This window comes from Mustela lutreola, chromosome 8 (assembly GCF_030435805.1).
Source record: "Mustela lutreola isolate mMusLut2 chromosome 8, mMusLut2.pri, whole genome shotgun sequence".
In the NCBI taxonomy this organism is placed as follows: domain Eukaryota; kingdom Metazoa; phylum Chordata; class Mammalia; order Carnivora; family Mustelidae; genus Mustela; species Mustela lutreola.
The window spans coordinates 20,825,182-20,851,515 of NC_081297.1; the positions used below are offsets into that span (position 1 = coordinate 20,825,182).

Sequence of the window (26,334 nt, forward strand, 5' to 3'; positions counted from 1 at the left end):
ATCTTGCCATTTGTGACTACGTGAATGGAACTTGAGGGTATCATGCTTAGAGAAATAAGTCAAGCGGAGAAAGACAACTATCATATGATCTCCCTGACATGAGGAAGTGGAGATGCAACAAGGGAGGTTAAGGGGGTCGGAGAAGAATAAATGAAGCAAGATGGGATTGGGAGGGAGACAAACCATAAGTGACTCTTAATCTCACAAAACAAACTGAGTATTGCTGGGGGGAGGTGGATTGGGGGAAGTGGGGTTGGGTTATGGACATTGAGGAAGGTATATGCTATGGTGAGGGCTGTGAAGTGTATAAAACTGGTGATTCACATACCTGTACCCCGGGGGATAAAAATATACTATATGTTTATAAAAAATAAAAAAAAATTAAAAAAATACAAGTTTCATATTCTAAAAAAAAAATTAAATTTCAGAAATAAAAAATACATTTTTTGAAATCACTACTTCAATGGATATGTTAAACAGTGCATTAAACAAGATGACGACAGAATTAATAAACTGGCAAATTGATCTGAAGAAATTTCCCACGATGCAACACAGGAAAATAAAAAGATAGATGATATAAAAGAGGACTTTCACGGTCCTCATTTCCATTCAGCCACTTACTTACTAATCCTTCCCTCACCCTCTCTGTGATCACCACTACTCTACCCACTGATGCAGCCCAGATTGCCAGCATCTTTGGCCTGGGTTATATCCATAGTTAACTTCTTGGGTTCTTGCCTCATAACCTGTTATTCACCCGTAGCCTGGGTGATTCTTCCAAAGGCCCTGATTAAAAGCCTTTCCCTTGCCTTTGTTACTTTTTAATTGAGGAATGATATATATACATAGCAGTAAATTAGTTTCAGGTGTATAACATAATGATTTGATATTTCTGTACATTGCAAAATGATCACCACCATAAGTCTACCTTACATCTGTCACCAAACGTAATTGCAAAAAGGTTTTTTGTTGTTGTTGTGATGAGAATTTTTAAGGTTTACTTTCAACAGTTTTCAAATATGCAACACATTATTCTTATGTACAGTCACCATGCTGTACATTAAATCCTCAGGACTTATTTATTTTATAACTGGAAGTTTGTACCTTTTGAGCCCCTTCTGTAGTTTCACCCACCACAACCACCCATCTGTTCTCTATCTTTGAATTTGGGTTTTGCTTTTTTGTGTTTTGTTTTGCTTCGATTCCACATATAAGTGAGATCATACAGTATTGTCTTTTCTGTCTGACATATTTTACTTAGCATAATGCCCTCACAATCCATCCATATTGTGACAACTGGCAAGATTTCTTTCTTTATATGACTAAATAATCTTCAGAGTGTGTGTGTGTGTGTGTGTGTGTACATTAATCCATATACGCCACATTTTCTTTATCCATTCACCCACCAATGAACACTTAGGATATTTCCTTATCTTGGCTGTAGTGAGTCATGCAATGAACATGGGGGTGCTGTTATCTTTTTGAGTATTTCATTTTCATTGGCATAAATACCTGGAAGTGGAACTGTGGGATCATATGGTAGTTCAATTTTTATTTTCTGAGGAAACTCCTTTCTTCCCTTGTCTTTAGGATGAAGCCCAAACTCCTTCAACTTTCCATGTTTAGGACTTTGTTAGCCCACCAGTCCCAGTTCTCATGACTCCTCTCCTCAGCTCCAGTTACCCTTTCAGCCATCATCTCAGATATCTTCTCCTCAAGCAAACCTCCCCTTAAGCTACTTAACCAGACCACGTCCTTACCATTACTCTCCGCCATGGCTTTCTCTATATGCCTCAGTGGTCTATCCACCTGCTGAACATACTTCTTCCATTTTTATGCTTTTGGTGCTTAGAATACTACATAATAAGTGCTCATATTAGGATCTGCACTTATGGAGAAAATTCATCTCACAGGATCGGATAGAAAATTTAACCCTACTTTTAGGCACAGAAGATGGACGAGAGTTGGTGACTTTATTGTATTAGAAGAATATAAATGCTCACTGTAAAGCCATTAATATTGACAATTTAATTACAAAATTAAAAGGAAACACTGAATATTGAAGATACTTGACTTTGAACTCCTTGAGAACAGGGGGTAATTTGAAAAAAATGTATAATTTCAGTGTTCAGCACATTCCACAGAACATGGTAAATTCTCCAGAGATAAATTTAGGAAGGTTTAAAATATGATGGCTTCTTTATTTCCTTGGTTCTTGGTGGGCAAGAAAATTAAGATGTCTGAATTATACTCTTGATCTTTACACAATATAGCTATTCAATTTCAACATTTTCATTGAAGTAAATGTGATTACATGAAAGAAACATCAATCTGAAAACACAACCACATTTACAGCAGTATATTTTCATTTTAAATGATGTTGTTCCATAAGTGAAGTGAAATAGATTAGTATATATCACTATAATCCCCCAAATGAATGTCAAAAAGTTGATTAAAGCTGCATAGTCAATTCTGCACTTAAAATTCAAGTATATTCTCGATGATGTTCTTCCTCAAGATATTTATAGGACATCATAAATAAAAACTTAATTTTTAAGAAAGGTTCTAATAACCATTGGTCTCCCACTAGTTTTAAAGAGAGCACTTTGACATGATTTGCTTTCGCTAAATGAGAAAACCTGCATCACTGTCTCCATCACGTTTGTCTCGGGGTTACTGTTTCCTTGTTATACCATTTCTGACTGATTTTACATCAATTTGCAAAAGTAGTCTCTTCATCCGTACTGTTGGTTTTGTTACTTTGAGCTAAAGAGATGAACAACAGTTTCCGAGATCTTAAAAAGCAGCAAGTGTTTAAGAGAGCTACCTTTGGCTTATAAGATTTGGATTCCGGTTCTATTTCCTAGCCATACATCTAACTCTGCTACCCTTTGTTGCCCCCATCCCCACCATCTCCCCTCTCCCCTTCCTCTTCTCCTCTTGATAATATGAGTCAATAACACTCCCAGGTCTAAGGAAGGATATAAGACTAAATCGAGATAATACAGGTAAAGAGTTAAGCCCAATATGTGGCACATATTAAGGGCTTGATAATTCCTGGATATTTTTGTTAAATTAGATGTCATTTTCATTAAGATGTAGCAACTCTATATGACAGCTGGGCCCTAGGAATCTTGTCATGAAAAAGCATGTGTACCTCTTCAGGGCATCCACTGTCCACCCAGTCCTGCCGATGGCGATCGAATCCACTGGAACATCTTCAGAGAGGACACATTGCAGTTCAGAAAAGAAAGTAAAGGGGTGCACAAGGGGCAGGGCAGGGGGGAAGAAATGAAAAGAAAAAGATTGGTAAGTAGTTCATTCTCAAATTTTCAGTTTAGCACAACATAAACTTTCTTTTCTAGAACTGTTAACTGGAGCAGCAGTGAAATATTTATAGCATGGTGAGTAACAGCTCACTCCTTAGATAGTCATGCTATTAGGATTACTCATGGCCACAGATTATTCCACTGATGTCCTGTACACCATGCAGAACACCTGGGTCCCCAAGACCCAGGCCAGTTGTTATTCTATGAAGTTGGTTTTCTTTTTAGTTATACATTTTCTTTCTCATTACCAAAACAAATGGATATAGACAAATGTTTTGCAGGTATCATTTTTTAGGATTTCAGAGCTCTTTGTTTTCCTTAATTTTTTTTTAAGACCCATAGTCACTCAAACTCTCTACTGTGAAGGAAAGGGTTAACTCAGCAGGTTGAGGTGTTCAAACTCTCCTATTTCAAAGAAGAAACTGATCCTTTTCTGGCTGCCTATAGATAACCTCCAAGCCCTTGGGATATCTCACCTGATAAGATTGACTTTGTGTATCTTGGGTGTTGGGCTATGCAAGATAGTTTATGCTAATAATATGCTTTATGCTGAATGGCTGTTTTTATGCACCTGGGTACTGGGATCATACTGTATCAGTTTGACCTCTTGGAGGGACTGGGGACTAGAGATGAGAATAGTCATAGAGAAATTCATCCCTATCTGACTGCCCCTCAATAAAAACCCTGGACACAAAAAGCATGAGTAGGCTTCCTTGGTTGGCGACACTTGGTGTGTTTTCTCAAATTGCTGTTGGGGGACATAAGTGCTGTCTCTACAGCTCTACTGGGAGAAGACAATTGGAAGCTTGTGCCTGGTTTCTTATGGACTCTACCTTACGTACTTTTCACTTTTACTGATTTTTAATCTGTATCCTTTTGCTGTAACAAATGGCCACCTTGAGTTAAACAGCTTTTTGGAGTTCTGTGAGTCCTTCTAGTGAATCAGTGAATCCAAATGTGTGTTCGTAAACTCCTAACATCAGTATGCCTATGTTATCTCTAAATGGTCTAAATCAACAAACATTGGCTTAATAAGATTTTGTTTAGTCCTACTCTCTTCCTTGATTGGAATAATTTTCTGCCCTCCTTATCTAACCAGTTATATGGTCCATTTATATTTTTAAGACCCAGAAATTACTACCTAGAGTCCATTTTGATAAAGCTTCATAACTGCTCTGATCACATCTGATTTTACTATTTAACTTTCCCTTTTATATAAAACTTCACGTGCATATGTCTTATTTACCAAACTTGATTGTGAATATTAAAAAAATCTTTTATAAGATTTTATTTGAGAGAGAGAGAGCACAAGCAGGGGGAGAAGCAGAGGGAGAGGGCAAAGCAGGCTCCCTCCTAAGCAGGGACCCTGACATGGGGCTCAATCCCAGGACCCCGGGATCATGAACCAGGCTGAAGGCAGGCGCTCAATCAACTGAGACATACAGGTGCCCTGATTAGGAACATTTTAAAGTTAGGACTGAATCATATAAAATCATACCTAACACATGATCTAACATATGATTTCTTTTTCATATTAGAAATTAAAAATATTTTTACTATTCTGTTAAAATTAAGGATTTACATAACCCCTGAATTTTAATATCGAAGTATATATTTATATATGATATAAAAATCTATATTTATGAATGTTAATATAGATACTATATATTTTTCAAAATTCATGGAGGTCATTCAACTTTTGTCTTATGTTTTCTTATAGTACTACTTCGCAACTTTTTTTCACTTGTTTTGCAATGAGTCTACACGATGATGACTTTTTCTAAGAACACTCGCCAGAGATTATGTACCATGGCATGGATGAGCATAATTTAATTCAATTGGAATGTGAAAACATCTCTACTGTCAACAAAGAAGACCATATCTATCATTTTGCCCAGACATGATCCATTAGAGCTCTGCTCTTTTATGCCTACCATCTGTGTTGAATAAACTTAAGTGTGGAATAAACATCAGTGTGTGATCTGGCATCCCAAGTTTGAGAATCCCCAGTTGGTCAAGGCCCTCTCTGGTTACCTAAAGAGATTCTAACATTTGGAGCCTGTTTAATTCCAGATGAGGTAGATGGCTGGTCCCTCTTCCCCTTTTTGTCCTTTCAAGCTTGTTTAAATATTGAAACATGTATTGACATTCCCTTTTGCAATGGGGATATATCGATTTTCTAAAAAAATATATTTTGGGAGGGACCTAATCACAAGTCATTTTGAGAGCTACAAGTAAATAAATGGAACAGATAATGTTTAAAACGCAGTTTGTTTGTTTGTTTGTTTTAAACGCAGTTTGTTTTCACTATGTCGCTCTATTCCGGTTATATTCAAAGCCAGTGGGAATTAGTAACTTTTATATTTTAATGAGACAGTACCATATCTTAAATTTACGGGTCAGCCAAAATTTCACCTTAAGCAATTAGCCCTTTAGGTTGTTAAATTAATCCTAGGAAAAGTACAGAAACAGTGCATTTTGCTTGATTTATTATATAAGCCCCGAGTTATATTGTGTGAAATTAGGTTCCCCTGAAAATACCTGATTCTATTAAGTAATTCATTCATTTATTCACAATTGATTCCCTATTAACTGATCTACAGTTTACTAATTGCTAGGGCATGAAGGACTAAGAATGGCAAAACATTAAAACATATGATTTGAAAACGCATACATTTTTTTAAAACTCACATTTTTGTAATTTAGAAAATTAACACAACTGGACGCGGAATTTTTGGTCTCTTTTCTAACCTAGTAATCTATATTGTATCTGAAAGCAATTATAAACAAAAGGGTGTGTGTGTGAGTGTGTTACAAGCCTCTAAGAAAAATCGCCTTTCTATTATCTCTGAATTCTAAAAAAACCCTCAAATATCCTCTTTAAAAACACTTTCCTCTCTCCACTGAGCTGCTGCATTGTTTTTCCTAAGACCCAATGATATTAGCCATATTATGCTCCAGCATATTGATTTCCTGACATTCTTAACACTGTTAGTTAGCAAAGAGGCTCTCTCCTACACCGGAATCACCTTGTATTGCTGTTGAAAGCAAATTCATGAATGTAGCTGAGTAAGATTCTCTGGTAGGTTCGGTCCAGCAATTTTCATTGTAAACAAGGCACCCCAGGTGATTCTTACCACACTGAATTCACTGATTTCCGGTTTGAAATGTCCACTGGCAGGCCCCTTGCCAATGCTCCTGTCCATCCTCTAAGACCTGTTCTCCTGCCCCTTAGCGCCCCTGCCCGAATGTGCTGTGCTCTTTCATCTCTGCCTTTGAACTCGCTATTACTTACTTCTGGAATACCTTCTTTGTCTCTAGTTAGTAAATCCAGTTCAACTCCAGTCTGTCTCTTCTAAGGAGCATCTTCTTTTTTCCCACTAAGAGTCAGCAACCCCTTCTCAGTGACCCCCAGCCCCTTATATCAAGTGCTAGGGTCTATTATTACACTCTGATTGGTTGTTTTTAGCTTATTTTAGACTTGGCAGTACATGGTTCAAAGGGGGGTTAGAGTCAAACCACTAGAGTTGAAATTTTGGCTTGGGAAAAAAACAAGAATGAGATCTTAGGCAAGTTATTTTTCCTATCTAAGCTTGTTTCCTCATCTGTAAAATGAGGTAAGGGAGGTTATGCAAGGACTAAAATAGTGTTTGGTACATAGTCAACATTTAGTAAATATCAGCTGTTTTTAATACTGCTATATGTTTTTGTAGTATATGTGTAGCAAGATTGACAACTGTTGAAAATGAGTGAGATTTTCATTTTAGAGACAACATTATTTATTATTGTTTATTATGTATTATTTTTATTATTTATTAATTATCTAGGAATTAATTCTGTGTACCATACTAATGTGAAATGTGTTCTATATGTAAAGTCCTTTATCATCGCATTTGGGACTTAGTATTACAGAATTGTAGGAGAGAAAGTCTAAGTTGCTTTCAAACACAGGTCAAATATTTATGCAATATTTATAGACACACAGAGAGTACGTGGTTTTGTAAATATTCCTCAAAAATTCATTTCAATGAAGTCTGAACTCCTAAGTATGATAGGTTTCCATTTTTTTAAAAAAATTTCAAGTTATTCCCTTCATCTCAGCATTACCTATTTCCAAAACAAATTGATAGAGAGCTGTACTTCAAATTAATCATAGTGTTCTCCCCTCAGTTTCAATGGGGTGTTGATTTCATAGTCCCCAGGAGCCATGTTAAGTGAACCCCATTCATTAAGTCAGCCTAGAAAACAAAGAATACTCTCCTGGTTTGCAGCATCTATCCAATCGAGAGATTAAAGTGTAAATTTTGTCTCTTCTCTAACTTATTTTAGTTCTGTAGAAAGGGTTTCAGAAATATGACTTATTTTGCAAGGGTAATATATTCAGGTGAAGGAAGTAGAGTAAGTTAAAATACATACATAAGGGTTAGACATAAAGTGCATCTTGTACTGCACAATTAAACACATGTCATTTTACCATTGAGATGAAACATCTGCAAAAGAGAAGTTAGGAAAGAAATGTCACAGAATCTTAAGACTTGGTTAGGAATTAGTTCTAAATCAGGAGTCAGCAAATGTTTTCTGAAAAAGGACCAGGCAGTAAATATTTTAGGCTTTGCAGGCTGTATAGTTTCTGTTCTACCTACTCACCCCTGCCATTACAGGTCAAAAGCAGCCACAAATTCCTAAGAAATGCGTGTGGCTATATTCCAATAAAATTTTACTTACAAAAACAGGAAGTGGGTTAAATTTGGTCCACTTCCGGTAATTTGCTGGCCTCTGTTTTGTATTATTATATAAAAAATAGAGACCTGTAAAATTCTAAGACGAGGGCAAATACCTTATCAAGGTGTCTCATGATTTAAATGGTCCTTATGTGTATTTAACAAGGTGTGTTATCTTAATGTAAAAGTCAATTGTTCATTTAGTAAATTTCATAGTCTGCAGAAATATGATCCTACAGCATCAACGAAATGGAAAGATGCTTTAAAAAGAAGCAGAAGTATTTTAGATGAGAAACGAGTATGATGATATATAATGATAACCAGCCATGATTATAACTAATAACACATTTTATCATTGGGTAAAATAGGTGATAGGTAGTATGAAACTGTAAGATATGAGGAAATAATTTTGTCTTAAAATACTAAAAAATTTAATTGGAAAGATGTTCATAAAATTTAGAATATTGATTATAATAATTGTTCTTAATAAAAAATAAGTTAAAGAATTCTTATTTCCCTTATAGGGCATTCCTGTTTTTCCCAATTGGGCTCAGACATGAAATAGATGAGTCTACTTCTAAAATTGAGAAACCGGATCTTAAAATTCTCCAGAATTTTCATGCCTGAACCACTCATTGGATAGAGCTCTAGGAATAGCAGATGAACCTAACTAAACAGTATTGTATTACAGAGATAATATTGTGGGACAAATTATGAAATTTTACATAATTTTATAACCCGACCAGCCAACCAACCAACACAGGGCTCAAGGGATTCAACTAATTGGGGGCTCTAGGGGCTTAATCAACTTGGGGCTTGAGGGCATGGATCCCAGAGCCCTGTGATCATGACCTGAGCCCAAGGCAGATGCTTACTGACTGAGCCACCCAGGGGCCCCTGTTGAATAGATCTTTATCCATTGTTTGGAACTGCCTGTTTTCTTACATAATAAACTCATATGCTAAGCTCTATTTCTTAAATTTCTTAAATTACACACTCTTTCATTAATTGCTTTGTTCCTTCTTGTATAATTCCTATAATGGTTTCATCATTTAAAACCTAGTTTTTTATAGTTTTTATAGTTTATATATAGTTTATAGTTTTTTATAACATGATTTAATACCTAGTTTTTAAGTCTTCCTTCATTGATCTTATTTTAAATTTTTTCTTGAGTAGTTTCACTCATTTATTCTTTTCTGTGATTTTTACAATCACATTTTGATGTTCCAAATAACAGTCCTATTGTGAATTTGATAGAATGTGGAAATAACTGACATCTTACTACATTCTAGCTTTCCATCTATTAAAATGTTTTTTCAGGTGTTCTTTTAAGTGCCTCATCAAACTTTAATTGTTTCCTTTATATAGGGCCTACACAATAAATCTGTTAGTAATTACTTTATCTATTTCTGCTATTATTAAGGAGTTTCAATCATTGTGTTTTCTAATGGTTATTTCTGACATAGAAAGTTATTGATTTTTATGTAGTTATTTTATAGTTATTGATTTTTGTGTAGTTATTTTGTAGTTATTTTGTAACTGGTACCTTTATTTACAAATAATAATGTTGCTTCTCCTTTCCAACAGTCGTGTTATATTTAACTTTCTTCTCCCTGTGCTTTAACCAGAAATACAGAATTCTACTACACAGTAATCATATTTTTCCTTTCTTCTTTATTTTAATTGGAATGTCTCTGGAGCGTCAATGTTCAGTATATTTTTTTTCCATTTTTGTTAAGTAATACTTATTGTTATGTTAATATACTTCCTTCTGTCTCAATCTGCTTTTTTACTTAGAAAAAAATGTTAGATTTTATCAAATATTTTTCCCTCTAAAGCTACCAGTTCTATTAATTGCATTAAAATATTTCTTTAAACCATACAATTTATTATTTGGCCACATTTTAATTATTTCAATTCTGTGGTTTTTGATTCCTAACTATTGGGGTTTTCAAAATTCTATACTCTTAAATAATACAGGATATCTATGCGTAATCTACAGCTAACATCACATGTAATCATGAAAGAGTGAATGCTTTCTTCCCAAGATCAGAGACAAGACAAAATGTCTACTCTCATCACTTCTAATCAACAAGGTACTACACAACTGAAGAGGCAAGGAGAAGCCAGAATCCGAAAAGTGAAGTTTTTGGAGACCGTCAAATCAAATCCGTAATTGCTTCCTGTCTTGGGTCTTTCCTATATGAATGCAAAATAAAATGAGAAGTTAACTCATACCTTGATTAAGTGGCAAAAAGAAGGCAGCCATACCAGATTACAGAAGAATTAGTGAACAGCTGAGTCTCATAACGACCCTCATCAGAGACACAAAGTAATATTCATTATGATTTCAGAAGATTGAAAAGTAATGATTTTACAACTAGAATGAAAAAGTCAGCAAAAACCAAAAGGATATCTTAGAGTTAAATGTTTAGACTTAAGTGGATAAACTTTTTGAGTGGGGTGGAAATTGAAGGCTACCAAAAATATTAAAGTTGAGGGATTTCCCTTTATAAAACCCTGGGATGGTACATATTACCGCACGAAACCAGGTCATAAAGCATCTGTCAGCATAGTCAGTTTCAGAACTAATCTGCTCTAGGATTTGAAGAGGAGAGTAGCTGTTGGGTTTCCTTGGTGCTTTCCCTTCTATGAGATCTAACCGACACTGCCTTCTGAAGGAAGTGCCACGATGGAGGTTTATCCTTCTTCCCCCGAGTGCAACTCCCGATCAAGGTTACAGCACTTCACCTGAGGACACAACATTTGTTATCCAATAAAAGTTATACAGTGAGAGATGAAGTCTTCAGTTTACTAGGGGCTATTACCATTTAAGATCAAACTTGTTATCCCAACATTATGAAGACAATATTTCTTCACTGATCTTAAATATGTCTTTGGCAACTACTCTGAGTCTGGCTGAAAACACGTTTTAACAATTTGGTTCCTTATTTATGAAAGATTTCCAACTCCTTTAAAACACTATAACTTTTAAAGAAGATAAATGAAAATCTGAGGCTGAGGAATGGTAATTGAAGAAAGACTGCTAAGACAATTAAATAGTTTTATTTTGTGTCTTCCAAATATATATACATCAGTAAGATGCCACAGAGTTTTTATTTTAGGAAAGGAAGATTATATCATTGGTACTTTTTTCTAAGAGTGAAATTAATAATCTTATAGCTTTTAGAATGTGTGGTTCTAATGTGAGAATTCCAGTCAAAAAACAATGTTATTTTCCACCTAACTAAATGTGCAACTCTGAGGTCTTTTATCCAGGCATCATATTAGCACATCCTGAAGAAACTGAGAGCACAGCTCCTTGTCTCACGTTAGAGAAGAAAACTTCCCCTGCCACACGCGACTCCTTTTCAGAAACCGGGCACTAAGAATAATGGATTCTCTAGACGTGAATTAATAATTAATCACTGGCTTAGTAATTTTCAACATGCTACTGGGGCATTTTCAGAAAAACAAAACAAAATGCTGTCTCCTTTAATATGGGAATCTGGGGAAAAGAAAGGGAAGGAAGTCAAGGTTACGGAAAGTGTTGGAGCAAGTTAATAGTTGACATGTGTTTAAAGACGGTTAGTTAAGTAATTCTCAGCTCAGCCAGGCAATATTCCTCAGGATTATTTGCATCTGACTACTGCAGAAACTGAAGGCTTTATTACTTCCATGGAAAGAACTTGAGTTTAAAATCGAATACATAAGACTGGATTCAGGTCTTGACTCTGTGAGCCATGGCAAGTTATTATTGGAGATTCAGTTTCTGTAAAATGGAGATTGTGAAATCAACCTTCCCTGTGTTTTGGTGAGAACTAAACAGGATAATATAGACAAAGTGCCTTTCGGTGTTTGACATAGTAAGTGCTCAATAAATGTGAGCTATTTTATGCTTTTTTATCCTCCATGGCCCTTAGCACTGGTCACGAGTGTTTACTGAAAAAAATAACCTAATCTATAACCAAAAATGTATGATATTCTGCAAGCCCTGACACAGCTAGCTTCATTAGCCACAAAAGCAAAGGATCTTAAACAAAGAGGAGAAATATTCTCTTTTTGATGAATGAATTTTCAGAATCTAAACATTCTTGCCAAGCATTCCACTTCGCTATCTTGGTACAACAGAAGTGAGAGTTGAATCTTGTGGGAAAGGAAAAAAAAAATTTGCTCCTCATGGCTGTGAGCTATTGAAGTTAACAGTCACAAATGAAACTACTGGAGGTTTCAAGATTCCAATTTTTGACACCCTTTCTTCAACTCTCTTGGCTTCATATCAAGTGTTATACTTAAATGGAACCTTCCAATGCATAAAAGTGGACAGAGCAGTGACTTTTACTTTGAGGTTGGCTGAGAAAAAGAAATATAAAGACTCCTTTCACCAATAAACTTTAATTCCATGGAGCTCAGATTAATGGCTGCTGGTCTTTCAGTGTTGTCTGCCTTCCTGAGGAACATCTACGATGCATGAATTAAGTTACCTCTGTTCTGCCAAAATAACAAAGTTAGACTCGGGCAAGGAACTAGAAATCCCTCTGATGAGCCAATAGTCTCATCCCCCCCCCCAAAAAAAAAGGGTCTTTGTCCTAATTTAAGTTCTGATATATAGCTTCAGAATTTTCCTTAGAAGGCTGAAATCTGCAGAGAAACGGATAAAGATGGCCTTTCTAGGGGCGCCTGGGTGGCTCAGTGGGATAAAGCCTCTGCCTTCAGCTCGGGTCATGATCCCAGCGTCCTGGGATCGAGTCCCACATCGGGCTCTCTGCTCAGCGGGGAGCCTGCTTCCTCCTCTCTCTCTGCCTGCCTCTCTGCCTACTTGTGATCTCTGTCTGTCAAATAAATAAATAAAATCTTAAAAAAAAAAAAAGATGGCCTTTCTCGTCTCTTAGAGAACCAAAGCATGAACTTTACCCCCATTTGAACCATAAACATTTAGCAAAGAACTATAAGGGATACAAGAGACCATTACATTTGTTACCATCTTTTCGGGAAGAGTAACCAATAAATGGATGCAGACAGCAGCAGGCCTCTCTCTCTTCTGTCTCTCTCATTGCTAAAGAGATTAAGTGTTTCTAATCTCAGTAGGTTTGGGTCCTTGCAAATAGTCTTCAGAAAGAGGTTGCTTTAGGAAGGTTGGTATTTCTAACCAGGAAAACCTGCATTAATCACAGATTTTCAAGCTTTGCCCAGAGTTCAGCATTTGCTGTCGCAGAGGCCTTCAATGACTGATGTCCTGGGCGAGAAGGAGATGGGAGGGCATGGCTATGAACCTCCAGCCGGATCTAATTTTATCTGTTTTGTATTTGGAGTTTCATTTTTCAAAAATGTTTCTCTAGCTTGAGAAGAAAAAGGTTGGAAATCATGATATTAAATCATTTGTACACCTCACCCCATTAATTAATCTAGGCTTGTTATTGCTATATTTTACAATGTAACTAAATCTTTCAGACAAGTACTATGAGCTCATTTAAAATATGATAATATAACATTGACAGGAACTCCAAGAAAAGAAGCATTTTTTTCTTTTTCTCTCTGTATTGCCAAGAAAATGTAATTTAAGGCATTATAATGTCAGATAATAACACCTGACCAGCAGAGCACTGTTTCTTAAAAGATATTTGTTTAATGATTTTTTGATAATGCACATTTATTCTTCAAAAGATATTATATTTGTGAAATAACTTTTCTAGGATCTGAGTTAAAATAGAATACCTTTTATATACTTGTAGTGGTCCATATTCGTTTATATTAATCATTCAACCTTGAAGAGTCATTGTTCCCTTTCATTAGTTTATTCTGATTAAAGAACATCATATTTCTCCATTTGTATCTTCAGCTCGTGATAAATTCAGTGTCATCTTCTAAAGTCTTAAGTGTGATAATGCCAAGTAAAAGTAAATTGATTTTGGTGGAAACACTTCCAAGACTTTTAGAGTTTGCTGCAATGGTTTTCTTATTATTTTAAAACTACATGTGAGACAATTTTGAGATACATAATATGCATATCTACGTAGCTGAGTTCAAGTTGCCTCTTGAAGTGTGAGTTGTAATATCAATGCTTAAGAAAATACTATGTATATTTTTAGCAGTGGCTTTTAGTATATAAAACTTTGTCTTCTTTTTCAGTTTTTATTATTCTCTCCTTACAAATCTGTGAGCTCCACTGGAAGGGTCTGTTCTAAGATTGCCCTGGTTCTTTCTGCAGACTACTACTAATGTATTAGTAAACTCATTCCACTTTAGGGAATGATTCTGGTCATAAAACAGTGTTCTGCTTCCTTATTTCCTTGCTTTATTCTACATCAGATATGCCAGGCATATAAAATACCAAATTACTAAATGCTAATTCTATTAGAGTTTTATGCAGCTCATGTGTACAAATGTTCTATGTCTTATTAAAGGCAGCAAAAAAAGAGAGAAGGATTTTAAGAATTTGGGTGTGAAGCAATTTTCTGCTTCATAAAATACAGTTAGTGTCACCTTATGTTAACAGAAACCTCCTTGGATACGTGGTTTATCTCTTCAAATTTGCTTTTCATGAAACTGACTTAGTATTTCAGAGCACACCCCTTTAAGCCAGATTAAAAAAATATATATATATTTATAGCAAAAGCTATATAGACATATGCAGAATGATATGTAGACCTGAATCGTCATATTATTCTCCCAGCTCACAAGATCCATCAATTCGGTCTTCAAAATCTTTTTTTAGTATTTATTCTTACACACTATCATGTTAGTCTGATGAGGTCCTTCAGTAACTGCCCAGAGTTTCCTTAGGTGATAATCATTAGAATTACCCGATTTATCCCAGTGTCGCTGTTACTTCAGTGACATAACCAGATAGTCAATGTTTGCTTCTAAGGTAATTTATTGAGAATACATATTTTGCTTTTTTCCCATTAATTGTGTTTGTTATATGTCCTCCATTGATCTGGGAAACTTTTCCTACAAAAGGTTAGATAGTAAATAGTTCAGGCTTGTGGGGCCCTATGGTCTGTGTCACAGGAATTCCTTTGTGGAGGAGAGTGGAACTTACGTAGGGATTCTAGCTCTGCCTCAGGTCCCAATATACAAATGCAGTTAGAAGGATTCTCAGGGCGATATTAGGGAGGAGGGCAACCACTACACTTTTGAGAGTGGGGGGAGGAGACAGAAAGAAACGGGCCTGGGGACAACAGGCCTACACCCACCTGTCCCGAAAAAACCGGGCATGTGGACACACGTCTCAGGCATCTCTATTTACAAATACTGTGTTCGACTACAGTCAGGCCTTTTGGTCAATTTTCTTGTATATTTCTCTCCTTTCATGGGCATGTTCTTGCTCACTTGGTTATTTTAGACAACCCAAGTTTAAGCTTGCATACTAAAATTTGAGTCTCTGAAGTATTTTATACCCATGCCTTTGAAATATGGCATCAAGGATTACTGTCTCTTTTCATACGCCGAGTGCATGAGTCTGAGGTGTGCAGAGGTCTACTTACACTCCATCTTTGATATATGAGTAGAAAACTTGACACAGAAAAAAGCGATACAGGACTAATTCTCCTCTGAGAATAAACCCTTTATACGCCATTTTTGCTGGATGCAATTTTAATGGATTATTCACAAATCCCCCCCCCTTAGAACATTATGTGCTATTTTTATTATTTTTTCCCAATTCCTAGTTTTTATTTTTTTTTTCCTGAGGACTCTTTCTTGCCAATTGTGCACTTTGCACAAATATAATCTCAATTATTGTTAAAGGAAACTTCGTATATATCTTTTACAACAAACTATTAAAATAAATTTTGAAAGAGGTTAGTGTAAATTAGCTAATAAGACCCATTTGGTAGGCAAGGGAAGGGTCTTTTCCCCTTTCCTGATGAATATTGGCTTTAGATTACTTAGCAAAGTTACATGTGCTAACGTTAGGCATGAGAGATTTAAGAAAAATTTCAACCCTAGCATTTCTTTTTTTTTTTCTCTCCATCTCTCTAACCTTCTGTCTTAAAAAAAAAAAAAAAAAAAAAAAAATTACTTTAAATCATGGCTCCACCAAAATTTAAACCAGTTTCTAGCTTTGTGACCTGGGCTAAGCTCCTTAACCTTCCTCATTTCTCATTTCCTAAATCGATGAAACAGGGACCTGAACACTTACCTCTGGATGGTCCTTTACAGACCAAGGATAGGATGAGATCAGTGAATTAAAAGAGGTTAGTGGAAATGATGGTTTTCATGTGATGCCTGACACTTAGTAAATACAGAATAAAAGGTAGCTATTAGAATTATGTTAAGCACCTCTCTATGTAAAGCATTCTCACACTTAAAACAAATTCCCTGTCCTTGCTTTCGAAGCTCATGTGGTTGGACAGCAGCAGTGGCAGAAAATCTGGGCAACGATAAAATAAACTTGTGCGCTAGCGAAGTGCAGCGGAGGGAAAGACGAATTCTGCTCAGGGCACGGGTCAATACAGAGGTCTTACCTGGTGGTCAGTGATGTTATTTTAGGACTATAAAACCTGTGTGTTTTTAGGACAGACTATCATTGCAGCCAACATCACGATTCTTGGAGAGTACTATTCCCCCTTGACTGTGAATTGTCACTGAAGGAAACATTCTAGAGATTGGGGGGGGGGGGGAGTGGCTCTCAAGGAAGGAGAAGAAAAATGAATCTCACTATCCAGAATTGGCAAATTCCCTTCACAGTAGCTCAGAAAAGGAAAATTTGAAAGCTAATCTTGTTCAACCAATAAATCTTATTTTATCCTGAAACATCCTTCTTTTGCTTTCCCTAATAATCGGTAAGAGCTTAAGTCGGCTTGCCCTAAACTTATATAAAAAGATACATTTTTAGAGTAGTGCTATTCTAGATGTTCTTAGAACCAAAGAAATAGGGATGCCTGTGTGGCTCAGTCAGTTATGTGTCTGCCTTTGACTCAGGTCGTGATCCTACAGTCCTAGGTTCAAGTCTTTGGAGAGCTGGTTCCTCCCTCTGCCTCTGTCTCTCATAATAAATAAATAAAATCTTAAAAAAAAAAAAGAAATAACTGGACTATTCTACACATTGTTGAATTACTGGATTTTCTGCACTCTTCCACCAAAGACAGGATTCCTATCATAAAATTTCTCTGAAAATTCTGGGCAGGGTAAGGTTAGATCTCTGACTCAGGACGTGACAGTAAATAAGCTCTTTAGCATTAAGAAAATTTCATAAATATCTTAAGTAGTATTTTCATATCAAGAAATAAGACATAGTCATATTTCAACTTTTCTAGGGGTTAGATTTTAGCAGAAAGCAAAAAAAAATCAGAAACTATCCCACTGACATTTTAATCATTTTCTTACATAGGTCTCTAAAGACCTGGCTGGACAACAAACATTGTATTTTGAAAGTCTTTCTATACTTTCACATTGTATTCCTGGCAAAACAAGTAATTAAACCATAAACTACTTATTAATTTTTTTTCTTTTTCACCATAGTGTCAGTCTTTTCAATCTGAATATTAATCTGAGGCTCCTGGATACTCAATAGTCATGTCAATTCTTTTTTTAACAGAAACTGTGAATTTTGTTTTTTGCTTTTAAATTTTTATTTCCTTGTCCTTTACAGATATTTTTTTTTCATCATAATACAGCACTTATTGTTTTTCACTTGAACAAAATCAATCTCACTCTTGGACAATTAACTCTCAATTATTTCCAGGGGAACTCATTACTACATTAGTGCAAGCAAGTTAAGGGACTGGAATATGTAGTGTAGCACTGAAACGTCCTATTTTTAGATACTCCATATATGTTTTTAGGTTGCATTTGTTGATGTTTAATTTTCCAAATTATAACCATAGAAAATGTAGTCACCACAGCTGGTTAAAACATAAGTAAGACTTTAAAATCACTTGGTTTATCTTGAAAAAGCAGCTATAAACAGATGTGATACTAAATAATTCTACAGATTTTATTTCTAGCTTGCCAAATGGTGCTCAGATGGAATGAAAACACAGCATTCACTGGCGGGAAAATCAAAGACAACTTAAAAGAATGCCTTGATATTTCAGGTGGGACTTGGTTATCAGGAGACGTGGCTCAAGCACCTGTTGCTTTTGAGTTTGGAAAAAACGAAGTTGGTGCCTATTCTGTATTCACAACCATCTTCAGGGACTGGCAGATGGCCATGGCAAAAGGAGAGAGAGACCAAAATGCAAAATAGAGGATTGATAAATAGAAGAAATGATAGACAAAACCACAGTTCAATACTTCTAAAATAAATAAATAGAATTACATGCATTATATATCCAAAAGGCTAATAAATCCAGTGGCATCTCTTCAGAGAAAAGAAATGTAGCCTATATATTCAGAATTGATAAGGGGCACCTGGGTGACTCAGTCAATTAAGTGTCCAACTCTTGATTCTGGCTTAGGTTGTAAACTCTTGGGTCCTGAGCCCACAGGTGGTGATCAAGCCCTATGTTGGGTTCCATGCTCAGGAGGGAGTCTGCTGAAGATTCCCTCTCCCTGCCACCCAACCCCTGCACACATGCATGGGTCTCTCTCTCTCCCTCTCAAAATAAATAAATAAATCTTAAGAAAAAAAAAAGAATTATAATTGTCTGCCTCTGAAAGTTTCTTTAGCTTCAGAATTTTCTGAAAGAATATCCAAAATTTCCTAGTATATTTTAACACATACATTTCTTTTCTTTGTTTTAAAAATATGTATTTGTTTGTTGATTGATTCATTCAGTATAGGTAATATGTACATGTGATTAAAATTCAAACTCTACAAAAGGAAATATGATGAGATGGTAATAATCTCTCTTTATGCTAATTTTCAATTCATGGCAATTTCCCCAAAGGTCAACTCTGTTACTGGTTATCTTATAGATCTTTTCAAAATGATTCTATCAGAGCATCCTTCAAAATCCTTTCATGTCATGAATAAAATAACATTATAGCTTATTACACTGTTACAATTAATTCACACAAAGAGAACTAGTACACTTTTGTTAAAGCTAGGTTTGGAATGCTGAAAAGAACAAAAAAACTTTAATTTTGTATTCTTGGGGTGCCTGGGTGGCTCAGTGAGTTAAAGCCTCTGCATTTGGCTTAGATCATGATCTCAGAGTCCTGGGATCGAGTCCCGCATCAGCTCTCTGCTCAGTGGGGAGCTGGCTTTCCCCTCCCCCTCTGCCTGCCTCTCTGTCTACTTATGATCTCTATCAAATGAATAAAAAAAAAAATCTTTTAAAGAATTGTGTATTCTTAAAACACAATTTCGTTTTTCAAAACAAGGTAATTAATTGAAATGCTAAGATCCTTTATTTGAATTTGAAAGGATTATAAATGGCACTAAAATAAATTCAAATTCAGTTTACCTCTTATGAACACTGCACATCTAAAAATTATCTTGGCAGTATGGAATTTCTAGAATTCACCTTAGAACAGTGAATTTCTCCTTTAGTAGCAGTGATTTAATAAAAATTCAGAAAGCAAAGATGTTCCAGTGATTTTAACTAGCTAACAATGTTCCCAATCTCCTGAATTATTTATTATGTACACTGTACTTATCCAAAAACTTCTTGCTTTCTTTTATCAACACTTATTTCATTAACTCCTAATGGATTTTAAAAACAAGTATTTTTATCTTCAAATATTTTTTTCTATACGTCTCTTTTCCAAAGTAAGAATAAGTGTTTCCACACCACTTCTGTGTAACCGCTGAAGGCTTACGAGACTCTCAGCCCATTTGTACAAGATCAGAATTTCCACTGTGATCGTCTCAGATTACTTAGGGTCCCCAGAAGAGCTTTATTAAAAAGTTCAATTCCTGGACTCCACTCTGGACCTACTGAATAGGAATCCCTTGCTAAGATTCAGAGAAATCTGCATTTTAACAGGCTCCTGGGGCAATTGTAACTGTACTAATAATTGAGAACTACTGAACCTACAGCCACTCAGAATTAAAGAATACTAGAATCAAATATGTCTAGATGAGTTAATGCATTCCACATTTCAAGATGTAAAGTCAAAGAGTTTATTGATTTGTCCAAGATCAATCAGCTAACATTGGCTGGGCCATTAGGAATTCAGACATTCAATCTAATCCACTTAGGACAACAAAACAAGACTGCCTCTCTACTATACATTTGGGGGGAATTTTGATTCCTTTTGAGTAAAGCAGGAATGCTTCCTCACTTCTGGGCTCCTCCTGAACTTTGGCTGGCTGGTTCTCCCAGACACAGAAAGTCCAATATTCTTGATAAGAACTCACTCAAGAACAAGAATCTCATCTGGCCTAGATGTGGGCTACTGGGCTCACCACTTTAAGCCCAGTTTTCAGACCGTTTCAGACCTTATTCACTGCTGCTGAGTATAGAATGAAAGATTACTGTTTCTCTGAGGACTTCAGTCATTTCTGACATCAGTCAGAAATGATAGCATTCTCTTCTTCCTGTCTATCATGACTAGGCAGCATGACAATAAAGGGTTCTAATTAATTTGTCATCAATTAAATAATTTTGTTGGATCTGATATTTCAGTAAGGACATAACTTTCCTTCAAAGGCAAAAATAGATTATGTTAGTTATAAATAACTTCATATTTTGTATTTAAACCTAACATACAGTTTATTGAAAATGGTAACATTTTCAGCTACCAAAATATTACTAATCTATAATTCCAATAAGCAGATGGAGGTGATTTCAACTTGAAAGAAAGTCAGCATATTGAAACACAGATCAACAAACGTTTACTGCAAATTCTTAAAGCTTGGTGAATTCTAAATGTCCATCTGAAATTCAGGGCATTTCAGAGTAGAAATTTATTTTACCCCAATCCAGAGTAATAAGCCTAGAGTCATAATTAATTTTGGACCAGGGCTGCTGGACTTCCCAAGTTAGGTGTGGACTTCACACTTGGTCACCAAAGCCAATGGATGTCCTTATGTGAAAGAATCATGTAAATGTGTAATATACTAGTAGCCTTGAATATGAACTTCAACCATACTCTCAAAATGGTTACAGGCTTTGCCCGGGATATAAAAGGTCCATTTAGACAGGCATAATTATACCCTGCTGATTAATCTTAATTGTATAAAGTTCAGAGTGGGCCATATATCCTAAGAATACCTGGAATGTCTTTCAACAATTGTGGGTGTTTTGATCCTCTCTTTTTAATCTTGAAATCTTGGACTAAATTGATTAAAACTAAATCAGACTAACAGAATGCTTTATATGGCCCTCTGAGGATTACAGTGGAGTTGCACCTTACTTGAAGGCTAGATATGGCAGTGAGTAAGTAGGCAGAAATCATACTGAGTCAAAACATGATTGAAATTCCCTTAGTACAGTCCGTTCAGGAGCCTGCCACTCTTTTCATAAAACTACTTCTTCCTCTAAAGTCAGTATGCACTGTTGGATTTTGGCTGATCCTAGATGAAGTTTGTTGGCTTTATTTTAGGATCATGTGGTGTGAAAAATATCTGTTGTTTCCTTAAACCCTAAAGTCACACTCAATCCTGCAAATGTGCCTATGTGTTTAGGGGTACATCAAAATAAAACCAAAGGAGATAGGTATATTCAAGTCTCCTTGGTGCTCCTATTCAGAAGCGTTAAGATTACTGATTGGGGAAAGGTTGAATTGGCTGCATTATTTAAATTTGTTCTCTCCATTTCTCTCTTCTCTCAAACCTAGGTAGTTTAATTTCTGTAAGCTAAACGAGCATGGTAATGAGTACATTCTATTTTCAAAAAATTAGTTGTGCCTCTATAGAGTTTTTCATCTTTAATTAATTTAGGTTGATGATACATTTTCTATCATTAATGAATTATTGGCCACTATCTCTGACTTTACACATTTCAAAATTTTTGAAATATACTATACATGATACTTTTTTCCCCCCATTATTCTTTTTGTTACTGCAAAGAAATCCAGTTCATTCGGGGAAAATAACAGCCAGTGCCATAGTATGTTCAAGGAAATGCAATAGAAATAACAGGTCGAAACAAATATAGAGTTATTCAAAAAGATTTTTCCCTCATCTCATATATCTTCTTAAGTAAACATGTGATATTAGTATTCAGTAGCTACATGTCATTATCATTAGTAGGGGTTCACTTGTTCTATTTATTCTTTTGATGGGTGGAATCATGGAAATTATTTATTCCCAAATAAATAGGACCTGTAGTCCTATGACTTTGATCCAAGCTAAGTAAATAAAATGAAGAAAATTCTTTAAAACGGAGACACCAAGAGACTAATTCCTCAGTTCTTAATCTGCTTAATTATAAATACTGACATTTTATGCTAAACATCAGCTTAGTCCTTATGGTAGCCATATGGTTGATATTGACAAAGCCAATGTATGGGAACAGCCAACGTGACCAATTAGAATTCTCATGAAAGTGCAAATTTCTGGCCTTGATCATCTGCATGATCAGTCCATGGATTGCTATATTAGTCTAGGTATGGTGTTAGGTGCTGTGGAAGACACTAAAATGAGGAAAGCTGCATTTCTGCCCTTGAATTTATGTTCTGTCATTTCTCCTTTGTTGATTCCTCCTTTTGTCTTCAACTCCACGTGGCAAAAATTCAAATTATACACAAGAGTACATAATCAGAATAAAAAGTAATACTCATCCTCATGCTTGTCTCCAGAGACAAACATTGTTATCAATCTCTTATGTATCTTTTTCAGAGGTATTCTCTGTCTATACAGACATGTATACAAATCTATTTTAAAATAGTTTTATATAATGAAATATTAGCATCATACCTCATTATGCCATGCCAGAAACTAGCTCCTGGAATCTCTTCTATTTTCAATTTACACTCTCTCCATAGCTGATCTCACTCAGCTCCATGAATTTAAATACTATCTATATGATAATGACTCTCCAGTTTAATGTCCGGCCACAACCTCTTCCCTAAATTTCTGGCTTATATGTTCCCACTTACTCAACATTTCCACTTGAAGTCTGATAGACATCTCAAACTGAACTTGTCCTCAAGCGAGACGTTCAGATGATGAAGGCTAATGAAACCAACGTCCCTTCAAAAGGTTAAGTTGCTTAGCATGTTATCAACAAATAAACTCTTGTTATTCTTACTTATTTTGCTATATTTTCCCTTATAATGTTCTGTTTATTGTTTTTGTATAGCACTCATCACTGCCAACTCTATTTTTTGCACGTCTGTTTGCTTAAATGCTTTCTCTTCATACTAAAAATGTAAGCTCCAGGAGGAAAGTTTGTTTACCCCTGGAGTCATAATTTAGGATATTAACCTGAACACAAAGACACTTGGAAATTTTTGTTGAAGGAGTGAAAATAGGAGATATGGTTGAAAATGGTTGATTCAGGTCTTCTCAGTTTTCAGTGAAGAAACAAAAGCATTCTCACCTACAAGTAATGGGCCACCTATTATAAGTAAACATTTTTGATCATGGATCTCATTAAATGTTCTATAACTCAAATTCCTTTAGACCTTGGAGAAAGCCAATACAAACATTTTACTTTAGTTTTTGCTTCCTGAAAAACAGGAATTAAAGGACATAAACAAGCCAATTAAAAATATCTTATCTTTTCGGAGCAAGCCCGACTTGAGAGTTCAATAATCACCACCAACTGATTATCATTCAGGGGTAAATGAGCACAAAGGAGAAAGTAAAAAGAATGGAAGAAAAAAATCTGAGAGGCTATTTTTGTGCTGCTTAGGATAAGACTTCTCTTGTTTTATTGAACTTGTTAATAAAAGCTCTAAAGTCTGGGGAAATGCTTCCGGGCAGCAAGAGCAAAGTTTTGAAGCTCACAAGTCTAAGGAGAAATTAATAAAATGCAGTGGGGAAATTAAATTGAACAAAAGTGCAATGAGCCATAGTTAAACCAATTAATTAAGCAGGTCTTGATATGTATATAACTGAGTTGTTGAAGAATTAAAAATAAATCCTAGATTTTTAAACCAGTGTTTGGTATTCAGCAAAACACCAAATGGTAACATGCAGAAAACTTGTAGTTTTTAAAGCAGTGTTCTTTGATGAATTCCTTCCTTATTCACATGCATCACCACTTTCCCTTTTTCAATTAATCTTTTTAAAGCAACCATGATGCTTTCAATAATGCACGAAAGTCTTATGCTTTGCTCGATTCTCTTTTGCCTTCTTCTTATGCCAGTTGCAAAGCCATGAGATTTTCCTGCAGCCTCAGTGACAAAAATATTTATTTTCCAGTATTATGTCTGCTACTTTTCAGGAAGTAATGAAGATTAACTCGCTTAGTTCATCTGCATCCTGGCAGGTGGGAGGCAAGGCAGGTGAGGGGTCAAGACCACAGGCTGGGAGTCACACAGATGTAGTTTTAGTCCCAACTTACCACTTATAAACTAGAAGACCCTGCAAAAACAACTGGCTCCTGTAAGCCTCGATTGCCTCCACTGTAAGAAGTCTGCACAAACTAAATACATCTGAAAACTCTTTGATACTATGTCTGGCAGAGAAATCTCTCAATAAAACAGAAGTATTAATATAATGCCATTTGCAACAATGCAAAATTGCTTGTTTTGGAACTTTGAACATATATTTAAACACAGATTGATTGACGGACAGATAGATAAAAACATACCTATATTTTCACCAAAAATATTCTTTAAAAAATAATGAAATGGTTGCTGGGAGATAGGTTTCTACACTAGTGTCCCAAACCTTCAACTACAATGATATTATTTCAGTTGAGAATTATCCTAATGGTAATCTGGCTGGGGTGGCTACCATTCCTGGTTTTCCTTTGACTTTCCTAGCTTCAGCACTGACAGTCTCTCATCTTCAGAAACCCTTAGTTTCCAGACAAATCTTTTTTTTTTTTTTTTTAATTTATTTGACAGACAGATTACAAGTAGGCAGAGAGGCAGGCAGAAAGAGAGGAAGCAGGCTCCCTGCTGAGCAGAGAGTCCGATGTGGGGCTTGATCCCAGGACCCTGAGATCATGACCTGAGCCAAAGGCAGGGGCTTAACCCACTGAGCCACCCAGGCACCCCAGTTCCCAGACAAATCTAATCATGATTCCTTCATTTGGAACCTAATGATCATTCATTCATTCATTCCTTGACTCATTTATTCACTTTCTGCAGTACCAGGTACATTCTTAGGTTCTGGAGATATAAAGACCAATCACCCTTAATACAGTCATAGCCTAGCAGAGGCGACAGACTAACTAACAAGAAAGAGTCCATGAGAACTAAGGTGACTGCTGATGATGGAGTTTCTCCCAGATGTCTGAGAAACACTGGGGTTGGGCACCTCACGCAGACTGTGGTTTAGGGAGACCTCTCAAAGGGGGTGAGCACTGAGCTGGAACTTGAATTAGGTGCACGTCAAGCCAGGGCCTTCTACTAATTCTTTTGGGAGTATTTTATGGGTGAGCTCAGTGCTACTTTACTGAACATATTAAAGTGCCATCTCCTGAGATGTGTTTTGGCTGTCATCTAACCCAATTTTGACTAACTTCCAATGTGCATATAATCTTTATGGAATGTCAACAATATATGAATACAAATGTCCACAAACTCTTAATTGTAAGGCAGTTCTTTTCACTCTGGAGATATAGGAAAGTTAAAATCTACTTTGAAGAATGTTAATTTCCTGCTTGCTTTTTCGTTATTTGATATTCACGGCACAAAGGAAATTACAGGAACAGGTTGCACTGAAAACAAAACGAGGTTATAATAAATAATGTTCTAGCCACAATACTGTACTGGTTGCCCCAAAGTTAGCAAGTTAAACATGTTTCTGAAAGCTTGTTATCAAGGGCTTGGCGTTCTATTCTTTATACTCCAATAGCACTGAAAGTGTTCCCGACCATGTCTCTATCATTAGAGCAAATGCTGCAGCAAGATGATAAGACAAAGGCTGTTCCTATAAGAAGCTCTGACGCACAAGCACACAGGAAGAGCCTGAAGACTCAGTTCTTTACCAGTGGGGAGAACTCTTCATAGACTTTGAAGGTGGACAGGGACTTACACCCAGACAGACTGTAAACTCTCTGGTGGGGGGGAGTGGGAGGGTGGGCAGGTAGGGACCACACCAGTATTATTTGCTGCTACTTTCCCAGTGCTTGGAATATAACTGATGCACAAAATGGTTGAGTAAATAACAAAACACAGTTAAGTCTTTGCTCCATATTTCCAACAAATGATCATTCACTCTCTGAAAACCTCTGAGGACTAGAAACTCCTCTTTCTGATTCATGAAAAATCAGACCACGCATTCTGTTTATGTAGAGGTCGGTTAGGGTCACTTTATTTCCTAACTTTAG

The 26,334-nt window shown here is 35.9% G+C and overlaps 1 protein-coding gene across 1 annotated transcript in view; it reads right to left on the minus strand.

Annotated features, from left to right (window-relative positions):
- PLXDC2 (plexin domain containing 2) overlaps positions 1-26,334 on the minus strand; it is a 475,164-nt gene that overhangs the window by 92,933 nt on the left and 355,897 nt on the right. The window contains exon 10 of the mRNA XM_059183993.1: positions 3,158-3,218. Coding sequence (XP_059039976.1) covers positions 3,158-3,218 — 61 coding nt within the window. The remainder of the gene's footprint in view (positions 1-3,157; positions 3,219-26,334) is intronic.